Raw genomic sequence first — 21,608 nt, 5'->3', positions numbered from 1 at the left:
TGACTTTTGCAGGTCTGTAAAGCTAAGGATAGCTGAAGTAAGTTCATAAACATAGTCACAGTTTTACTTAGCAACCTCTTTAACAACTAACTTGCAGGTCCCAGTTGTGGACACTTAATGAGGACTATCTGTAGATAGGTAGACTTTATACAAGCCACCTTCAGTCCATCTCAATCTCATCAGTTGGCTAGGAATTCAAAGAACTGTAGTCCCAGCATCAAAGAGCCCCAGAATGGAGAACGTACTTCTCAAGATGTTTAACCAATCTGCCTCAACTCCTGGAGTAACTAGGAGCAACTGAACTGATTTAAGTCCATTGAATGTATCTATCAAAGATCGTGTTCTATTTTTTTCTTCCTTTGAAAAATCCCAAACTGCATTCTCAGAATTTTTCAGCTGTTTTTTAGATCTTGGGAATGTTGTCTTATATACCTGTGCTTAGTTTAGAGATGTTTTTGAACCTCTAGTAGAATTGCTTACATTTATACAAAATAAAGAAGCAAAGTAGAATGTATATTCTGAAGAATTTGCATTGGGTGTGGATTAAAAAAACACATTATCATGCATTTGTGTATGTATCTGGAAGGGGAGGGAGGAGGGGAGGGGAGGGAGGGGAGAGGAGGAGAGGAGAGATTTTCCTGTTCTTATCATCAGAACTGACCAATAGTTTGTGGTGTACAATAGATCAAGCCACATAGTCAAGTCCTGAAGCAACATAGTGCAACTTCATTGCAACAAATACATGCGGGGCCTTGCTCATGTCCAAAAATGATATTATAAGGAAATGAACAAACAAACAATGATCTGATTTTTTTTCAGCAAAGTTTCAAATGTGAATGCCAAATGGCAGGAGAGGTCACTTAAGGATGGATCATTTAATTTAAAGATCAGATACCTTCCTGGACCTTTGCCAATTTCAAAGCTCTCTTCTTGTTCTTCAGAAAATCTGCATCAGTGGATGGCAGAGGTTTCTTTCTGGGACAATGGGTTAGAAGTTACTCTCTACACTAATATGGAGGGAAGTTGCTCAGTTGACCCTGTATTTTTCTAATACTTAGAAAAGTATTGGGGTATAATGTAGTAGGCAGATCAGCTTAGCTGTCAGTACTGCTTCTAGTGGCATCTTATATGTTGTCTTCTATAAAACCAGTTTTCTAGCTTGGTACATTCTCTAAATCGTAATCCTGACCAATTATCTACCTAATTCATAAGGGAAGAATAAGGAGAAACCTCTTTGCCACTTATGATTTACATATGAGCCATAGTGTGAAGCCTGATGCTATACAGTTTGGAAATGGGTAGTCATAAAACTGACATGGATAAGACAGGAGCATTCAGAGAGAGATTGACAAAAATGTCTTGTCCACCATACTCTTGCAACATTGTGGAGCATGAATGATATCTGCAGGGCTCAAACAAAAGATTATACAACAGAACCTTAGGATATGAAATGGGAGGCAATATGAATCAAATAAAGAAATGAATGAAATCAGTGATCTGTTTCAGATATTGTTGGTCCAGCTTCAGTCCAGATATTGAATACAGTGGTACTTTGCTACTCAACTGCTTTGAAATTTATTGAATTTGGTATTTAATGTATTTTGACATAAAAATGTTGTCCTGGTACTCATCATTGTTTGGTACTCAATGCACAAGCAAGAACTTGCCAGTGTTGGCTGCCTTGTGACTCACTACATTATTCCTTATGGGAAATAATTGTTTGGTACTCAGCATTTCTGGTACTCATTGCACCCCAATTAACAATGAGTACTGAAGTACCATTGTACCAAACATGCAAATATTGTGCTTGGACAGATATTGCACAGTTTTGTTTGTTATGTTGGTTAGGAAGTTTGGAAACTCAAATCCAGTTCATCTGCAAAGCTCCAGATTTAGTATATATGTAGAAATTTGTGACATTTGCATATAATGCTTCTGATTATTCATAAAGTCTGAACAATACAGAATGTTTTATGCATTTAGAAACCCTCTGAAAATAAATTAACTTATTTCTCTGAGGGACAGTTTGTGAAAAATGCATTCTATGCAGCTTCTACTTTCCCTCACTAAATATTTCCTTCTCATCTTGGACTACAAACCTGGACAACAAAAGTTAGCTAGTATTCTGTATCCAGGTTTTGCAGTTCAGATCTGGCACTCTTGTTCCTACCTCCATTACAGGAATACCCACTTTTGCAAAGAGATGGAATAATTATTCCCTAGGAATAAACATTTAACTGAAAGATTTTATAACCATATGGTTATAACCTAACCATTTCCCACTAATTTTAAGATCAAACAGGCATCAAGGGTCATGCCTTTACAGTGGAATAGTGTCTGATAAGAACTGCTTTCCCTAGTCCTCTAGATGTATTGGACTATAACTTCTATCATTCTTATGGGGATATCCTGATCTGCACATTTATCTAAAGGGTTTCATCGACATTTTATGTAGCAAAAGGATCCAATTCCTCATGTATTCATCTCTCTGACATCAAACATCATGGATGAAATGCCTCTTTCACAATAGAAAAATAGCCTTTGAGGATGGAGGTTCGTTCTCCGAGTTTGCGTGTTGATTTCTGAATATTTCATCACCAGGCTAGATAACATCTTCAGCAGCATTTTGGGGATGTCAGTATTCTTCTACTTATAAGGACTTTGTATGGTCAGTAGGTATTGTGATGGGGAGGTCACATCAGGTGAGGATCCTGTGATGGGTCAGGTGTGGGTCACATCAGATGAGGATCTTGTGATGGCCTTGTGATGGCCCAGGTGTGGGTCATGTCAGGTGAGGATCTTGTGATGGGTCTTGTGATGGGGGAGATCACATCAGGTGAGGGTCATTTGGAGGTGAGGTGTTGGTTGGGCAGATTGCGTGGGTTGGTTGAGGGTCAGTGCCATCACTGGTTGGCTGTGCAATTGATTTGGATTCTGAGGAGTTCATAGGCTGGTTGTAGGGTGATGTGTCTATTGATGGAATTGTTTGTGGAGGGCCAGGCTGCGATAAACATGCATGGATGGTGGTGGTAGTGTGGCCAATAATTCTTGTATTGCTCCAATCAAATTGGTGCTATCGGTGTAGTGTGGGTAGAGATTAAGGATTTGGGATTGTGGCAATTGACTGCCAGCTGATGTTCATGGATTCTGGTTTTTAATTGATGTGATGTTTGTCCCACATTTGTTACAGTTGATTTTGTAGTTACACTGTTTCTTTCATCCTTCTGTATCTTGTCTTTGGTTCCGGATAATTCCTGGTGGAGTATGGCTGTGGGTTTGTGGGCTATTTCTATTCCTAGAGAATTCTGGCTATCATTTCTGACATCGCTTTTGTGTCTGGCACTAGATTTTGTATGATGGCTGGCTGTGTAGTACAGGGCTTTTCAATCTTTTCACCGATTGTACCACTTTTAGGATATGGCAATATCCGAGTACCACCAGTCACCTAGCAAGGTGTCAAAAACTTGATGAACAAAAAAAAGGAAAAAAGTGATAAAGTACAGGTAGTCCTCGACTTACAACAGTTCGCTTAGTGACTGTTCAAAGTTACAATGGCACTGAAAAAAGTGCCCCCCAATGCACAGCCGAGCAAGACACCTGCCTGCCGTCCGGCAGCAGTCTCATTCCCCTCCCCCGCTACCACTTTTCTAGGATGGTTGCGTACCACCTGCCAGATGCCAATGTACCCCAGGTGGTACCCGTACCATTGGTTGAAAAGCCCTGGTGTAGTACATTGTGGTTTGGATGCTATGTGTCGGAATATAAAACATTTTGGATAGCTGTTGCAGAGAAAAACATCAAGCAACCCTTTCTCTTCCACTTCTCTTAGTGCCGTGGTGCTGCAGTGCATCCTGGCCCTTCTGAAGAGGGGCTGGATGCAGCTTCTTTTATGTGCAAAGTTGAAGGTCTGGTCTGTGTGAGTGGGTTTGTAGTAGAAGCAGGTTTCCAGTTCTCCGTTGTCTAGACTTTTTTTGTCAATGTCAAGGAATGGGAATCTTTTGTCTGTTTCTTCTTTGTGTGTAAATTTGATCCCAGGGAATATGTTAGTGAGTAATTGGTGTGTTTCTTCAATTTAGGAGCATTTGATGATGATAAAGGTGTCATCGATGTAGCATGTGTAAAATTTTGATTGGAAATCAACTGCACAACTAACCCGTAACAGCACCAGTTCTCAACCATCCCATGCAATCCCCCCAACTAGCACCTCACCTCCCGATGACCCTCACCTGACATGACTTCCACATCACAAGACCCTCACCTGATATGACCTCCCCATCACAAGATCTACTGACCAGATGAAGCTCTTATAAACAAAAGAACACCGACACTGACACCCCTAAATTCCGCTGGACAAGTTACCTACCCTGCTAACCAAACATTCGGAAACCAACTCACAAGATAGGAGAATGAATCTCCACCCTTATCCTAAACCCAAGCTATAGGTATTTACCACTACCACAAACAATAGCCTTTCAATGTGCTTATATTTACTTAAAAGAAAACCACTTTACTAATACATTCATACATTTATATAAATAGCTGAGAAATCTTGGTGTGCCTTCATGTGAATTTGCTGGTGCAGCTTTAGGAATCATATTTCTTTGGTTTTGGCACAATGAGCAATGTAAACTTACTCATTAAACCATGTTTTATGATGAATACAACTATTTGTGGTTTATTTGGTAAACTATGTTTAGCAGAGTATGGATTAGGAAATGAGTTCACTCCATTGTTTGGGTTCATTCAAAAGATAACAGAAGAGCCATACAGAAGGAGGGAAGGCCAGTAAGTTTAATGTTATGGATGTTTATATCAGTTCTAGCTAGCATGTCTGATGGCTACAGATGGTACGAAACATAATCCATAATAAATTGTAGGCTCACATCTATTGGAATGAGAAGCTGAAAAATTCAACTACCAGGTAAGATTAATCCTTTTAAGCAAGCAAACAGCATATCCTGTTTCCCACCCATGGAACTCTGCATATTTCCTGCAAATACTATATATTTAAATTTACTTTACATTTATTTAGAGTAGAAAATGGAGGACTTATCATACATTTACACTAATGGGTAAATAAGTCTCATATGTTAATGAATACTAGTCTTTTTACATATAGAAATGTAAGAATGAATAGAACCTTATATTTCTGAGAAAAATGCACTTTTTTCTGGAGCAGCATAATAAGGGATAAAATCATTTAGTAGTCCTCAATTTACAACCATTCATTTAGCAACTGATTCACTCAGGCCAGATTCACTCAATGATGATATGGTTCACATAATAATGGCAGTTATTTACTTAACTACCATTACAAATAAAGTTGCAAAATCAAGTGAAACAACCTGCCTCCAGAAGCGGTGAATGCTCCAACACTGGAAGTTTTTAAGAAGAGACTGGACAGCCATTTGTCCGAAATGGTGTAGGGTTTCCTGCCTAAGCAGGGGTTGGACTTGATGACCTCCAAAGTCCCTTCCAATTTTATTATTATTTTGGATCATCGCACAGTCAGGCAGATGTTCAGACTGGATTTGGCATTTTGTCTACCTATCGAGTCCTTACCCAGGACCTGGGATAGGCAGATGTGGATGTTTGATTGTATTACAGATATCATCGCAGGATGGAAGCAATTCCTAGTAAGGCTGCCTTTTGCAATTGACTAATAGCGAATTTGTCAATGCCAATGGTGTTCAAGTGGTGCTCCAGTTGTTTTGGGATTGCACCCAAGGAGCCTATGACTATTGGTACTACCCTTGCTTGCTTTTGCCACAGTCTTTCTATTTCTATTTGTAGGTCTTTGTATTTTGTTATCTTCTCCAGTTCTTTCTCTTCTATTCTGCTGTCTCCAGGCACTGCCACGTCCACTATCCAGACTTTTTTGTCTTTCTTATCGACAATTGTTAAGTCTGGGGTGTTATGTTGCAGGTGCTTGTCTGTTTGAATTCTGAAGTCCCAGAGCAGTTTAATTTTATCATTTTCTATGACTTTCTCTATTTTATGATCCCACCAGTTTTTGCTTACAGGCAAATGATATTTTTGCAGATCTTCCAATGCACCATTGTTGCTACTTTGTCATGCCGCTGCTTGTAGTCAGTCTGTGCAATCTTCTTGCAACAGCTTACCAAGTGGTCCACTGTTTCTTCAGCTTCTTTGCATAGGCGGCACTTACTGTCTGTTGCTGTCTTCTCAATTTTGACTTTATATGCATTTGTCCTTAAGGCTTGATCTTGTGCAACCAGAATTAGTCCCTCAGTCTCTTTCTTCAATTTTCCTGCTCTTAGCCATTGCCAGGTCTTGTTATTATCTGCTTTCCCAGCTATTTTTTTAATGTAATGGCCATGTAGTGCTTTGTCTTCCCATGCCTCTACTCTGTTCTTCATTTGGTCTTTCTTGTAGGCCGGTTTGGTCTCTCCAGTAGTCAGTAAGCCTTCCTGATATACTAATTTCAGTGCATCTTCATCATTGTTATTATTATTATTATTATTGTTATTATTATTATTATTATTATTATTATTGACTCACTTAACAACTGTCTTGTTTAACAATGGAAATTGTAGTCATCACTTGAGGTATAAATATATTCAATTTCTATAGTGCCCAATCTCAACAAGTGATAAGTAAGGTATTTCAGTAAATGTTAAAGCTACAGGAATTTCTGCATGCCTTCTTCTTATGGTCAGCTTAAGTTACAGGTAGAACTTCTCAGTGAAGTTGTTTCAGATTCTGGCCTGACTTTGCCCATTCTGGTTGGCTGTTGGAGTCATCTCCTTAAAAAGGAAGATCCATAAGAGATAACCTATGCAGATTAGCTAAAGTAAATTTGGAAGTGTACTTGCTTAATCTTTGTTAAATCTTAATATTACTGGCCTTTCATCTCAAATATTTTCCAACAGCGCAGCCCAAACAGAAATGTTTGGTTTGGTCCAAAGAGAAATTTTGGATGGTCAGGCGGGCAGCATATTAATTAATTAAATTGGGCAATTTTATTAAGTATGGATTACAGACATCAAACTGTAGGAGCCAGATGGTTTTTTTTCTAATGCACTAGCTACAATCAAGTCTTTAGGCAACAGATTACTACACCCTGCTTCTATAAGCAGGGAAAAACAAGACAGATTGAACAAGTGATAATCAGCTGTCTGGAACAATTAAGGTTGAGTTTATTTTTATTTTATTTATTAAACAAATATATATGGCTGCCCAACTCACACAATAGTGGTTTACAACATTAAAATCCAAAGCAGCTTCCTGAAGTGGGAAAATGAAGACTAAATTGACTACAATATCTAGCAAGATCCAATTGGGTCAGTCACCAGGACCAGAGGTTTACTCTTCCTTACTGGAAGTAAAACTCTGGTCCAGGTGACCAACTCAGATTGGATCTTGCAACATTATCCTGTGACTCATATATTTGCCTTCATTTGTGAGAATGTCTAGCATATATCTGTGCTTTGTGCCATACATTTCAGCCCATTCCTTTACAATAAAACCTACACCTTCACTTCCTTGCATGTAGCCATCATGCAAAATCAAACCATGTGTATTCTTATTTATTTCATCCTTCCCCTTTCTCTTAGTTTTAGATTCTCAACATCTATCTCCTTTTTTATTTGCCTTTCATTCATTAATTTATGTGGTTTCTGATTTATTCCTCTTCCATTCCAACTCATCATTTCCATAAGTCATGGCTCACAGCAGATGAACCCACTGACAATGACATTTCATGCTTTGAAATATAATAGTTCCACCTCTAGTCCCTTCTCCCCAATAAGGATAATATGATTATTCTCACTCAGTTTAATGAAAAATTGATTGAGCTGCTGGCACCTGTTATCCTTTGTAAGATTTTTTTTAAAATCATGTTTTATATTGGGAGCTGGAGTGTCAGTTGGATTGGAGGGGCACCTAAACTGAATCAATTAAATAAAGAAAAAATTATTTTAGTTACAATATGTGCTGGGCAGTGTGGCAATGCACTTTTATTTTGCTTTATGCCTCCTCCAGTTAGAAAACAAGAACCAATTTGGCAAGGGAAGAATGTTTGAAAAAAACTGGAAGGGAGATATCAGCTCAATATTCTTATATAAATACAGTATGATATGTTTGCCTTTAAGCTATATTGCATTGATGTCATCCTGAAGAATGGAATTATTGAGACATTGCCAATTGGCACCTATTAGTGACTCAGTGATTACAGAACTTATGCCTGGAGAGAGGGATCAGATTCAAGGGTATCTAACCCAATGCATTCTTATCTCTTCCTCCTTCCCAGTAAAGTCCAGGGTCAGCTGGATAGAAAAACAATTAGAGCCTTGGCATTCATAACAAAGCTGATATATTGCATGGTAATGTTTTCAAACTGTAAAGTATGCCCATATGTGTAGCAATCCCCAGTCCTTGAAAAGGAGCATGGACACGTACTTTTGCTGGAGTTATTTATTAGCTTTTATGGCTATATGCTAATTAGATCCCATTTCCATTTACTGGAATTGTATGAAAAACACCTTAACTACAGACAGACTTTCTTTTTCTCTTCAGGCTGTCATGTGCCAAAGAATGACAGCCTGACTGTCTATGCAAAAGCTGGAAGGAACACATATTGCTTGCAAGATAATAGTTATATTGTTTTAACTGTAAGGAAAAATGAGCTATGCAAAGCATTAAACTAGCAACAACTAGGAAGATGCAATATATTTTGAGCCTTAAAGTTTCTGAATTTCTGAAAACAGAATAAAGAGCAGAGAAATGGCTGTTTGACTTGCTTTGTGTGTATCCCAAATAAAAATATTCAAAGTGGCATATAAACTAGGTACATCAAAACTATATAAAAATGGCATCAGAAGCAACAATGCTCTTTCTTGAAAAGTATGGTGGTTGGGTCAGTCTGATTCATTTTCATTCCTGCACATGAACAAAAAGATATCCAAAGAATCAGAGAAACAGCTAAAGTGGTATGGCTTCTCTGTTAACTCAAATTATCCCACTGCTTCACTTTGTAGATCTGCTTTGAGTGATTCAAATTTGTCCACCCCACTGAAGAAAGTCCTAATCTTCTGTACAGTCATTGTCTTCCCCAATTTTATCTTGCTCAGCCAGGCTAAGAGTGAATGATCAGCCTAAAGTCATCCAATATGTTACATGGCAGAGGAAACTGGGGAGAGTGCAACTTTGCTGATTCTCTTGGAGGTCTTGGCAACTTTGGATACAATTGACTATGATGTCTTACTGGACCATCTGGAAGGATTGGGAATTTGGGTTTTGATTTGTACTTCTAGTCCTTTCTATCAGATGTGTGAGAATGTATTGGTACAGTTCAATGCCAAGGCTGCTGATCTGTATAGTTCTCCAGCATGGACAAGATATATATCTACATAAAATTGTTGGGAGAAGTCATTAAGAGGTTAAAACTGAGGTACCATAATATGCTGATGATACCAAACTATGATTCTTTACCATATTTTTCCAAAGAAGGAATCAGTATCTTTAATACTGCCTAAATTTCATAATGATCCAGATGATTAAAAAAACTATCTGAAATTACATTTAGACAAAAGCATCCATTCTTGTTTGAGCAGAAGATTGAGATTAAAAAATGGAATAACTATAAATGTGTCAAATACTCTGTGTTTAAATTAGCACAAACATGTTTTAATTTCTTGTAAACTTTCTTCCCTCTCTTTTTATTCATTTTATTGATGGAAATTTTTATTGTATAATCTTTCAATGATGTTTTCAGAGAGGCTTACAAAAGAATAACAAGAAAAAACAGAGATAGACCTTATTTAGTGACTATTTGAAGTTATGCTGAAAATAACTTTGTCAGCAAGGCATTCATTTAAAACCTTCATAGTGTCCCTCAGTCACATGATCTTCATTTACATTCACCATGCATTTTCTTTTGCCTGAGCTATTTTTTCCTCTCTTGCAGAGTGGAAAACTTACAGAAGGGATTACAAGAAAGTAAGCAGGCACATAATAAGGAATATACATAAAAGGAAATGAGCTGGCACTGGTAGTCCAAAGTGTATTATGCTTAGTGTACACCCCATTATATGCCTGTTTACTTTCTTGCAATCCCTTACTCTTCTATCTTTCTGTTCTCCAAGAGGGAGGGTGGAGAGAAAAAAGGACCAGGCAAAGGAGATATTGCTTAAAGAGATCACTTGTTTCCTTCTCCTCACCACCATCACCCCACCCCACCCCACCAAGTATAGAGATTGCTTAAGCAAACATGGGAGGGCAATAAAAAAACAAAGCAAATGAGACAAAGTCTAGGCCAGTGTTTCTCAACCTTGGCAATTTTAAGGCATGTGGACTTCAACTCAGCATTGCTGGCTGTGGAATTCTGGGAGTTGAAGTCCACATGCCTTAAAATTGCCAAGGTTGAGAAACAGTGGTCTAGGCAATCTCTTCTGTGCCTGACTCATTTTTTTCTCCCACCAATCACAATCCTGCAGCAGGATAGCTCAGATCTTATTGCAAGACATGTTGCTAAAGCAGTTCCCTGTTTACATCTAACCATAGTACAAATAATGATCTAGTACATTTTTTTTTTGCTCTTCTCAATGGTTTCATCATGTCTACAGAATATGAATGAAACAGATTTAAATTATCCTTGATAGGATCACTTTTAAAGTAGTATTTTCCAATACTGTGACAACATCAAAGGACAGTTGCAAAATATATACAAAAACTGTTAAGTTTTTTTCTTCCATTCTGAGGGAGAGAAGTCAGATAATAGGCAGTGACTGAGAAGGGAAGAGAGGCAAATAAGGAAGCAGAACTGTGACTGGAAATAGGGACAGCAAATTTTATGGTATTATTGTTCTCTGATCTCTTAATAAGAAGTGGATAATGTGATAGCTCAAAAATCAGAAGACATCATCTAAATAGCAACTCTGTCAGCTAGATAAAGGATGTTCAGGCAGTTGTCTTGCAAAGGTCTATATATCTGAAGCTGTCTACTAAAACCGGACAGTGTGGGGATTTCTACCTAGATAATCAGTGTGCAAAACTCAATTGTGATTTAGATACTACAAATCAGATCAGAGGAACTTATACATTGACTATTTCAACTAATCTTAGCACACAGCATGGATGGTATTGGCAGGAATCAATTTGTCTAATTTAGATATCCTCCTTAATAAACATTGTGCATCACACTACAATTTCTGTACCATCTTCAAGAGTAGGACCATCTAGAGCAGGGGTCCTCAACCCCTGGTCCATGGACTGGTACCAGGCTGCAGCATGCCAGCAACCAGTCCACACAAACAAGCAAAGCCCCATCTGTGGGATGCAGGCAGCACACAAAATCATGCACACTCCAATCCATGGAAAAACCTTTCTCCACGAACCGGTCCCTGGTGCCCAAAAGGTTGGGGACCTCTATCTAGAGGGCATCTTTTTTGAGGACACCTTCTGCTTTGACAATACAATTGCGCTCTCTCTCTCTCTCTCTCTCTCTCTCTCTCTCTCTCTCTCTCTCTCTCTCTCTCTCTCTCTCTCTCTCTCTCTCTCTCTCTCACCACAGCTTCCTGCTGGCAATGACAATTTTTAGGTTTTAATGGTATTTTAAGACAGGATGCCCAGAAAAGCTTCCTGTATAAAAATGTATTTGAAACTCTAGCTCTAATAAATTTTTCAGTGAGAACTATCCCTATTTTATATACATGTCTTTTGCTCCACAAGTAAGCTGCCCACTGATTGACTTACATGACACTTTTATGACCAGCTACCCATATAGTTTCACTGCACTTTGCTTATTTAATAAGAAATGTACCAGTATAAACATGTGAGTTATTTGTAAAATAAAAAAACAAAAATAAACACAAATAAAAATACAGACCAGAATCTAGAACAAATCATGTATGCATAGAGAGGGAATAAAATTGAACTGAACTGTAGTTAGATAAGTATCCTTGCTTAGACAGAAAGAACTGGTCTGAAGCTGTACTTTACATCGAAATGTTCATATTTTCCTTTTGGTAAAGTAATAAAATAAAATCAATAACTTAATTGATGTTTGAGTTAAAATAACTACACACTTGCTTAATATTTCACTTCCTGGCTCACCTTCCAAAGGAGCTTTGTTACTCAGGTTGGTAGATAGAAAGTAGAACTAAAAGGAAGCTTCTCATTTGTCTTTATTACCAAAAATTGTTGTCATTTTGTAGCTTGTGCTGCTATAAAGGCAATGATATGCAACTTCCTGAACAATTCATCCTGGGACATAGTCCTCAGCATGCAAAATAAATAAATGAAGAACTATAGCTGCTGCTTCTCCTTTCAGAGAAATCACATGGGCTCAAAATTTATTCCCAGGCTCATCAGAACTGCAAAGCATTTAGTTCCTTATTCTGTTCCCTTTCTTGCCATTCTTACCCAATAACTGGCAAATACAGTAATAGAGTCTTCCTTATCTCTGTGCCCTTAAAATTAACTGGAACAAAGGGAAATTTCTGCTTCAGAGAAAAGGGGAATTTTCTGCTAGGGTCAAAGATATCTCTTTTGCATAATGTGTAGATTTTGACCATGCACAACCCACACACATACAGAAATGTAAAAAGTCAATGGCATATGCTTTGTTTCCTCAAATAGAAAGAAGGTTTGGAGTCAGAGCTATGTGTTTTGTGTCCTGGTACCAAAGATAACTTAATTTCTTTATTCACAAATAAACTAAGAGAACAAAAGGGAAGGAAAGCAGCAAAAAGCCCCGTGAGTTATATTAATCCATCAATTGTGTCAGTTCTTCTTTGGACTATATACTCTATGCCAGTATAGTTAAGCAAATTTATTTCCAGCTCCAGCATGATGTGTAACCCCAGAAAACAGGTCAGGTTAGAGGAGAGGAACCCTTCTAACACCAATGTGCCCTTGCTCATTTATTCTGAGTAATCTCCACGTCAGTCTTTAATTCCGTCAATTGTATAACGACTAAAACTAGAATTATTAAACATTCTACATTTTCACAAGGAAGCTGTTACCATCTCTTTAATAATGCAGCGAAAGCTACAATGATTAATGTGCACTGCAGAGTGTGCTAATTTTGATGTGAGAAAGTTGCTTACCTCTTGAAATTCATTCTTATTTCACTTCTGAGCAGGCTTTGAGCAAAAGCAGTTCAGACATTCCTTGGCATAATCTCCTATTTCAATGAAAGGGCAAGGAGGAAGTTAAGACCAGGTATTAAATGTTAATATTCCAAGATTAGGTCATATTTTCATTTTCTAGTCTTATAGAAAGAAAAGACATAAAGACATCATAAGTTCATGGCTTATTATCAGGGTCAGTTCCAGCAAAGTGCTGAGTGTTTTCCATTTCTGGACCACCCTTGATGTAACTTCATTTATGCTGCTTCAGATTGGGAAAACAATATTTTCATTTGGGCTAAACCCAGCTGCTCAAACCAGAATCTTCCAACCATGCTTTTTTTAGGCACAAAATCAATTGGTTTAATTTTGATGCTGAAGTAAACCCAAGCAATGGTACCAAACTGTACAGATCATAAACATTCATCTCTAATATACCATATTTTCTTTTTACTCTAATATTCAGGCCATGGGCCTAACCCCAAAATGTAAAGGTAATCCTCGAATTATAGCTGTAATGGAAGCTATCTATTACTAAGTCGTAGTGGTTGCAAAGCAAGTTATCATGTGACTGACCTGTTTTTATGACATTTTTTGCAATGGTCATTAAGCAAGTCACTTTGGTTGTTAAATGAATCCATGGTTGTTAATCAATGCTACTGTTGTTAAACCCATTGTTTGTTATGAGTCTTTTTTTAAAAAAAAACAACAACAACCCCAGAAGTAAATGCCAATCACCAGGTATTGAAACCTGACCTGAAGATACTAATAATCAGGACTCCCACAATAAGCTATAGAGATGTCAAGATATATGTTTCATTTTTCATGTCAGTTGATAAATCTTCTGTGGAAAACATGGAGAAATTTCCATCCTGGATTTCATGTTTAGCCTAGTGGAGCAATAAGACAAAACTTTTGCAATGTCAGTGCTTAAACTTTTCTTGATAATGGAACACATTCAGTTCTGAGGTTGATAACTAAATATCTCATTGGTCTCAGAGACTATCAGACTTGCCAAAGATTTTGCAGCCATCCAGTCTCCAAATTGTCTTGCGCCTTCTAGCATTGCCAAGCCAGCAATTACGGATATCAATTCAGGCCACTCCTTCCCCCTTTTCTCTCTGATAAGTCCATTGCACACATAGCCTAAGAACTGCAGGACAGCTAGCCAGCTCTATACCAAGCAGTCACTCTCTGCTAGTTGGAAGGTACGTGCTAACTTTGTGTGCCCCATTTATTTGATTTATATGCACAGTTTGTATGCCTTATTATTTTATTTTATTTTATTATTTTATTTTATTATTTTATTGTTATTTTATTATTTTATTTTATTGCACCAAGTATTTGTGCCTTATTAATTTGTTTGATTTATTTATATAGCTGCTCATCTCATACAAATGATTCTGGGTAGTTTATAAGATTAAAACAAGCAAAATGTCTTCTCTGGTGGTTTGTTCTCCTTAGTTGTAAGTACAGGTAGTCCCTGAGTTACAACAGTTCGTTTAATGACCGTTCAAAGTTACAACAGCACTGAAAAAAGTGGTTTATGACTATTTTTCACACTTGTGACTACTGCAGCATCCCCACGGTCACGTGATTTAGATTCGGATGCTTGACAACTGGTTCATATTTATGACGGTTGCAGTGTCCATGGGTCATGTCATCTTTTGCTACCTTCTGACAAACAAAATCAATGGGGAATCCAGATTCCCTTAACAACCGTGTTACTAATTTAACAGTTGCAATGATTCACTTAACAAATGTGGCAAGAAAAAAATCATAAAACGGGGTAAAACTCACTTAGCAACATAAATTCTGGGGTCAATTGTGGTTGTAAGTTGAGGACTACCTGTAGTTGCCCAAGATTTCCTGGAATGAATTTTTCCAAGGAGATAATCTCCCTCCTCCTTGGCCCCATCCCATTCCCATTCCATACTCTGATTGCAACAGGCAGTTCTTTTTTCTGTAAAGTAACAGTGGAAAAAAAATAGCTCAGGAATAAATATGCACAATTTTTTTAAAAAAAATCTCAGCCACTGTTGTTCTCTAAGATAACTCTAGATGGATTTTGTAATAACATCAGGAAACCAAAGAGCAATGGGGTATTATATATCAGTGAAAGCCATGAGGATGAGGATGAACCACTGACTTTGTCCCTATCACTGAGTACAGTACTTGAACTATCTTTTGATGTCCTTATACAGATAGCCCTTGAATTACATCCATTCATTTAGTGACCATTTGAAGTTACAATGGTGTTAAAAAAAGTGACTTACCTCTGGTCCTCCCACTTACATCTTCCATGTGATCAAAATTCAGGCACTTGGAAATTGGCATATATTTATGACGGTTACAGCATCCTGGCTCATGTGATTGCCGTTTGCAACCTTCCCAGCTGGTTTCCAACAGGCAAAGTCAATGGGGGAAACTGACTTTGCTTAACAATCATGTGATTCACTCAACAACTACAATGCTTTGCTTTACAACTTTGGCAAAAAAGGTCATAAAATTGGGCATGACTCATTTAACAGCTGCATTGCTTAGCAATGGATATTCTGATCTCATTTATGGTCATAAGGTGAGGACTATCTGTATTGGGTGGGAACTTTTGAGATGAAGAATCCAATTTATTTGCTTGGTTGGTTGATTTGCTATTAGGACTTATATATGCAATTCTGAGTGGCCCACATGCCGTTGTAGGGTGGAAAGGTTAACAATATTAAATCATAGGAACAAAAAAAGCAGTGACAAAAAAAAGATGTAAAAAAGATGTTGAGACTCTAGAAAGAGTACAGAGAGCAGCAACAAAGATGATCAGGGGACTGGAGGCCAAAACTTATAAGGAACGGTTGCTGGAATTGGGTATATCTAGTTTAATGAAGAGAAGGATGAGGGGAGACATGATAGCAGTGTTCCAATATCTCAGGGATTGTCACAAAGAGGAGGGAGTCAAGCTATTCTCCAAAGCACCTGAAGGCAGGACAAGAAGCAATGGATAGAAGCTAACCAAAGAGAGAAGCAACCTAGAACTAAGGAGAAATTTCCTGACAGAACAGTTAATCAGTGGAACAACCTGCCTCCAGAAGTTGTGAATACTCCAATACTGGAAGTTTTTAAGAAGAGACTGGACAACCATTTGTCTGAAATGGTATAGGGTTTCCTGCAGGAGCAGCGGTTGAGCTAGAAGACCTCCAATGTTCCTTCCAACTATTATTGTTGTTGTTGTTGTTATATCGTTGCAATAGACTATGCCAAGAGGAATTGCAAAACCGCAAAATCAATTTGCAAATGGGAATCCAGCAAACCTGCTTCCAGGACCTCCTGAAAAGCCACAACAGTTGGCTTTCCAGAACCCCCCCCCCACAGAGTGGTGTGCAGTCTAATTTTAGATACAATACTTTCCATGGGAGGATTGCGACTGAAAGTCTTATCCCCATTATCACTTTAGATTACACTTCTTCAAAAGGGGAAAAACCCAGATCTCCTCTTCCAGATCTTATACCCACAGCTCTTTGTTCAGCTTTCCAGATGCCTGGAATGCCCCTACAATCAGAGCTCATATTTACAGATAGTTCCTGAAGAGGAGTACTGAGAAAGACTTTTAATTATAACTCATCTCCTGAAGCAGTTCAGCTCTAGAGGTTTGTAGTATACTACAAACTGCTTACTGAAATGTGGAGTAAACGTGCAAGATATTTCAAACCTAACTCAACCACATAAGCAAAAACAAAATGTGGCATAGTAGGGAAGGAGACAGTAATAAAGGAAGTAGAAAGTCTCTGGAGAACTACCTGCGCTTTTAAAGGTATATGGCACATTATTTTTTAATCAATCATGGGGTTTAAATCTTAGATAAGAGATTAGGAATCTGTAGCACTGTAGAGTTATGAATTGGGCAGTATTATTGTTATGTTGTTGTTAATTGCGAAGTCGTGTCCGACCCGTCACGACCCAATGGACAATGTTCCTCCAGGTCTTCCTGTCCTCTACCATCTTCTGGAGTCCATTTAAATTCACACCTACTGCTTCAGTGACTCCATCCAGCCATCTCATTCTCTGTCGTCCCCTTCTTCTATTGCCCTCAATCTTTCCCAGCATTAGGCTCTTCTCCAGTGAATCCTTCCTTCTCATTAGGTGGCCAAAGTATTTGAGTTTCAACTTCAGGATCTGGCCTTCTAAAGAGCAGTCGGGGTTGATCTCTTCTAGGACTGACCGGTTTGAACGCCTTGCAGTCCAAGGGACTCGCAGGAGTCTTCTCCAGCACCATAGTTCAAAGGCCTCAATTCTTTTGCGCTCAGCCTTTCTTATGGTCCAACTTTCACAGCCATACATTGCAACTGGGAAAACCATGGCCTGGACTATACGCACTTTTGTTGGCAGGGTGATGTCTCTGCTTTTTAGAATGCTGTCTAGATTTGCCATAGCTTTCCTCCCCAGGAGCAAGCGTCTTTTAATTTCTTGGCTGCAGTCCCCATCTGAGGTGATCTTTGAGCCCAGAAAAATAAAATCTGTCACTACCTCCATTTCTTCCCCATCTATTTGCCAGGAATTGAGAGGGCCGGATGCCATGATTTTGGTTTTCTTAATGTTGAGTTTCAAGCCAACTTTTGCACTCTCCTTCTTCACCCGCATCAAGAGGCTCTTTAGTTCCTCTTCACTTTCTGCCATTAGAGTGGTATCATCTGCATATCTTAGGTTGTTGATATTTCTCCCGGCAATCTTAATTCCAACTTTTGATTCATCTAGCCCTGCCTTTCTCATGATGTGCTCTGCATATAAGTTAAATAGGCAGGGTGACAGTATACAGCCTTGCCGGACTCCTTTTCCAATTTTGAACCAATCAGTGGTTCCGTGTTAGGTTCTCACTGTTGCTTCTTGACCCGCATATAGGTTTCTCAGGAGACAAATGAGATGGTCTGGTACTCCCATCTCTTTAAGAACTTGTCTTTAAGAAGCAGTATTATTAATTTTGTAAATATTCCAACATATCTAGCCAGATCCTCAAGACTCCTTTATATTATGTTAGAGATTTCATAAATTCTACTTTGTAAACAAACCACTTCCAGCATGGCACATTGTTGCAAATTTTAAGTGATCCAGAAAGCAAATACTATATCCAAAAGTATATAAAAGTATATAATGTAAGGGCAGAACACCACATTCTACCTTCACTGTGTTTCTTTTTTTTGTAGAAATTCTGTAAATTTTGAAAGGTAATGATATATCACCTCTCCTTTACTTCCTATCACCCCCATTTTTTCCTGTTGTTCAATGGTGTCTCATTCTTGGAGACTGCCTGCACAGATCCCTGCAAGTTTTTTTTGACATTTTCAGAAATGGTTTGCCATTGCCTCTTTCCTAGGGTTGAGAGAAAGTATCTGGCCTCATGTCACCTAGTTGGCTTTATGCCTAGATTCTCCTGATTTCTAGCTTGATGCCTTAGCCACTACACCAAACTGTCTCTCAATCCTTGATGTAAAGAAACATGGACACTCTCAGTCATAAAACAAATGAGGAAAGACAAAAGACTTCAAAGTCTTCCCAGGCATCAAGTACCGATAGCTCAAAATTCAATCAACTTCTCTCCAATGACAAGCAGCAATGAGAGAACTGCTTTCTCTTTGGGGGGCTTTTAGTTGTGATACATTTGTTGTAAATTATACTTTCTGTACAGGTAGTCCTTGACTTATGACCACAACTGAGCCCAAATTTCTGTTGCTAAGTAAGACACTTGTTAAGTGAGTTTTGCCCCATTTTATGATCTTTTTTGTCATAGTTGTTAAGTGAATCACTCCAGGTGATAAGTTAGTAACCGGGTTGTTAAATGAATCTGGCTTCCCCATTGGCTTTGGTTGTCAAAAGGTTGCAGAAGATGATTACATGACCTTAGAACACAGCAACAGTCCTAAGTATGGATCAGTTGCCAAGCATCATGGGGATGCTACAAAGTTGGAACTGTGAAAAATGGTCATAAGTCACTATTTTCAGTGCCATTGTAACTTGAACAGTCACTAAATGAACTGTTGTAAGTCGAGGACTACCTGTATACTGTTAGGCAAAATGTTTCCAAGAGAAAAAGCTACAAAATATGCATATGGACATTTTATGTCAGCCATCGTACGATATATCTCTTTGAGCCACAGGGAAACTGCACCAGCCATTGCTAATTGTGATATGTTTAGGTCACGCTAATATATTTTATTCCTACCATTAGAAATTCCACTGTTGAAAGGGCCCTTCCATAAAACAAAAGACAGTTGGGGCAGCATTAAAACAATTTACAATTATGTATAGTATTTCTTTCAGATTAAGGGAACAACTGAGGATGCTTTTCTTCTGCTTCCTCTTTGGAAGGCTAAGGTTATACCTACAATTTTGGAGCTTTTTTTGTTTTGTTTTGTTTTGTTTTACATTTTTTGTCAAAGTAGAACGGAGATTTAATTTATTATTTTATTATTAAACAGAGCAGGTCTTGGAATATATATATATATATATATATATATATATATATATATATATATATATATAATGTCTTGGCTTCAGCCTAAAGAGTGATGCAAATATTTCAGAATGTAACCATCAATAGCATGTTCCGCAAATATAACAGGAAGAGGGAGAGATTATGGTAGGCAAGGAAAGATCTAGTCAGCAAAACGGCATTTTCTGCAATCAGCGTCTTGAAATACTCTATCACCACAAGTCTGTAGCAAAACGTTGAATGTTGTTAGCCATACAGGAAGCTAAACTGAGTTATCTCTCACCGGAAATCAGAAGCTTCAAACCAGGAAAGCCTTCAAATTAGCTACAGCATTTGTGAACACTGCTGAAAAAGAACCGTCCTGATTCTGCTCTCTTTCTACTTTGCAGGATGGCAAGGCAAATGTGAAGTCCATTATGGCGAAGTTTAATAACAACGCAGCTGAGGATGTTCATTGCCATCAGGTCAGAACTGGGGGACACCCTCCTTTGGCTAAAAAAGCAGCCTTTGAGAAGTTTGCCCAGCTTGAAAATGCTGGTCTATCTTCCAAACCCAACAGCTTGTACAAGCCTTCATCGCTTAAATTGCCCCCGAGCACAAAACCTCTTCATGATGCATCAGGCAAGGATTTAAAAGCACCACCTCTGAAAAACAGTCCTGTGGCCAGCAAGGTGAAGATGCTAGCTGAGGCTGCTAGCCGAGAAGCTAATGAAAAAACTACCTATCCAAAGCCTTTGGTTCCCAAGATTTCTGAAGGATTAAGAGAAGAAACCAAGCCAGTGTTCCCAAAGATTCCTGAGAAGAGGCTACCTGGCTCTCCTCCTCAGAAAAGTGAACCAAAACCTTTAGATCAGAGATTGTTCAAACCTGAACCCCAAGGAAGTGAGGCAAAGCCAGTCTTTCCCACAGTTGCTGGAGTTAAAGAAAAATTCAACACTGCTACACAGGAAAACAACTCCAGGCCTCCTTTTCCAAAACCACCTCTTAAGCAAAAACCAGGTCAAAGTTTCATCCAAGGTGAAGAAGTTTCCAACAAAAGTGCTTGTTTCAATCAGGCATCACCAAGTTCCATGGGTCTCAAGTTGAAAGCTGGTTCCATCGGACCCTTCCAAGACCCCCAGGACAAGAACAGAAATGAAACCAATCCCATTAACCCTTTTCCACCTTTGAAACCTGTCAGCAACCAGAATAACCTCCCTCAAATCCCCCCTAAACCTGTTGGACAGCAGAATGAAGAGGCAAAACCAAAACCCATCAGGAATATTTTCCAGCAGAACAAAGAAGAGGATTCTAGATCTACTTCTGGTACCATTGTTGCTAAATTGGTCAATTCATCTAGAACAGTTACGACAGGACCTTGGGCCAATAATACTGGAAAAGAAGAAAAAGATAAAGACAAAAATTTGCCCAGACGAAAAACACTACCTTCTGCAATGACATTGGGACCAGCCCCAGAGAAGCCTAATAGGCCTCCAACAGTTGAGCTGCAAAAATTTAGGAAAAGTCATGGGGAAGGTGAGTATTATCTCTGGGTTTATGGTTGATTTTATGCTTGGCAAAAGCTTTTCTATGCTTAGAGAACATTTGTGAGATGGTTCTATGGGTATTCTATTTAAATGTGAATTGTATATTTTCAGGGTTTGCAGCCTTAAATATTTGAAGGAACATGGTTGGGATGGTTATTATTTGCTATTAGATGCTGCTGAAACTCTGTTTCAACTTATACTGAAATGTGGACAAAGTTCCAGAAGCGTGATGGGGTTTTGAGAAGGTCTAAGAAGATTAACAATACTTAATATTCCTCAACAACCATTGTCTTCTCTCAAGTCCCTCCTTCATTTATCTCTCCTCCCAATAAAAATCCCCCTGCTCATTTTCTTGCTTTTTGAGCTCTGTTTCATAGCAAAGTGATCTAATGAAGGTAACCTGGAACAACAACAATGTGACCACAACATTGCTAAGCATTTCCTTCTCTCCCCCACCCCATGCTTTGTCGATGTCACAACATCGTTGTACTAAAAACTGGTTTCCTGCTTCAA

At 38.5% G+C, this 21,608-nt stretch overlaps 1 protein-coding gene across 2 annotated transcripts in view; it reads left to right on the top strand.

The window, feature by feature from the left end:
* The window catches only part of FYB1 (FYN binding protein 1), a 69,570-nt gene that overhangs the window by 1,585 nt on the left and 46,377 nt on the right, over positions 1-21,608 (top strand). For both annotated transcript variants that reach the window (XM_039347945.1, XM_039347946.1), the window contains exon 2: positions 19,959-21,084. In XM_039347945.1, the coding sequence (XP_039203879.1) occupies positions 19,959-21,084 (1,126 nt within the window). The remainder of the gene's footprint in view (positions 1-19,958; positions 21,085-21,608) is intronic.

The sequence above is a fragment of the Crotalus tigris genome, unplaced genomic scaffold (assembly GCF_016545835.1).
Source record: "Crotalus tigris isolate CLP2741 ecotype Arizona unplaced genomic scaffold, ASM1654583v1 scf7180000018103.2265978, whole genome shotgun sequence".
NCBI lineage: Eukaryota > Metazoa > Chordata > Lepidosauria > Squamata > Viperidae > Crotalus > Crotalus tigris.
Note: the sequence above shows the minus strand (reverse complement) of the source record. Positions and strands in the feature narration are given on the sequence as shown.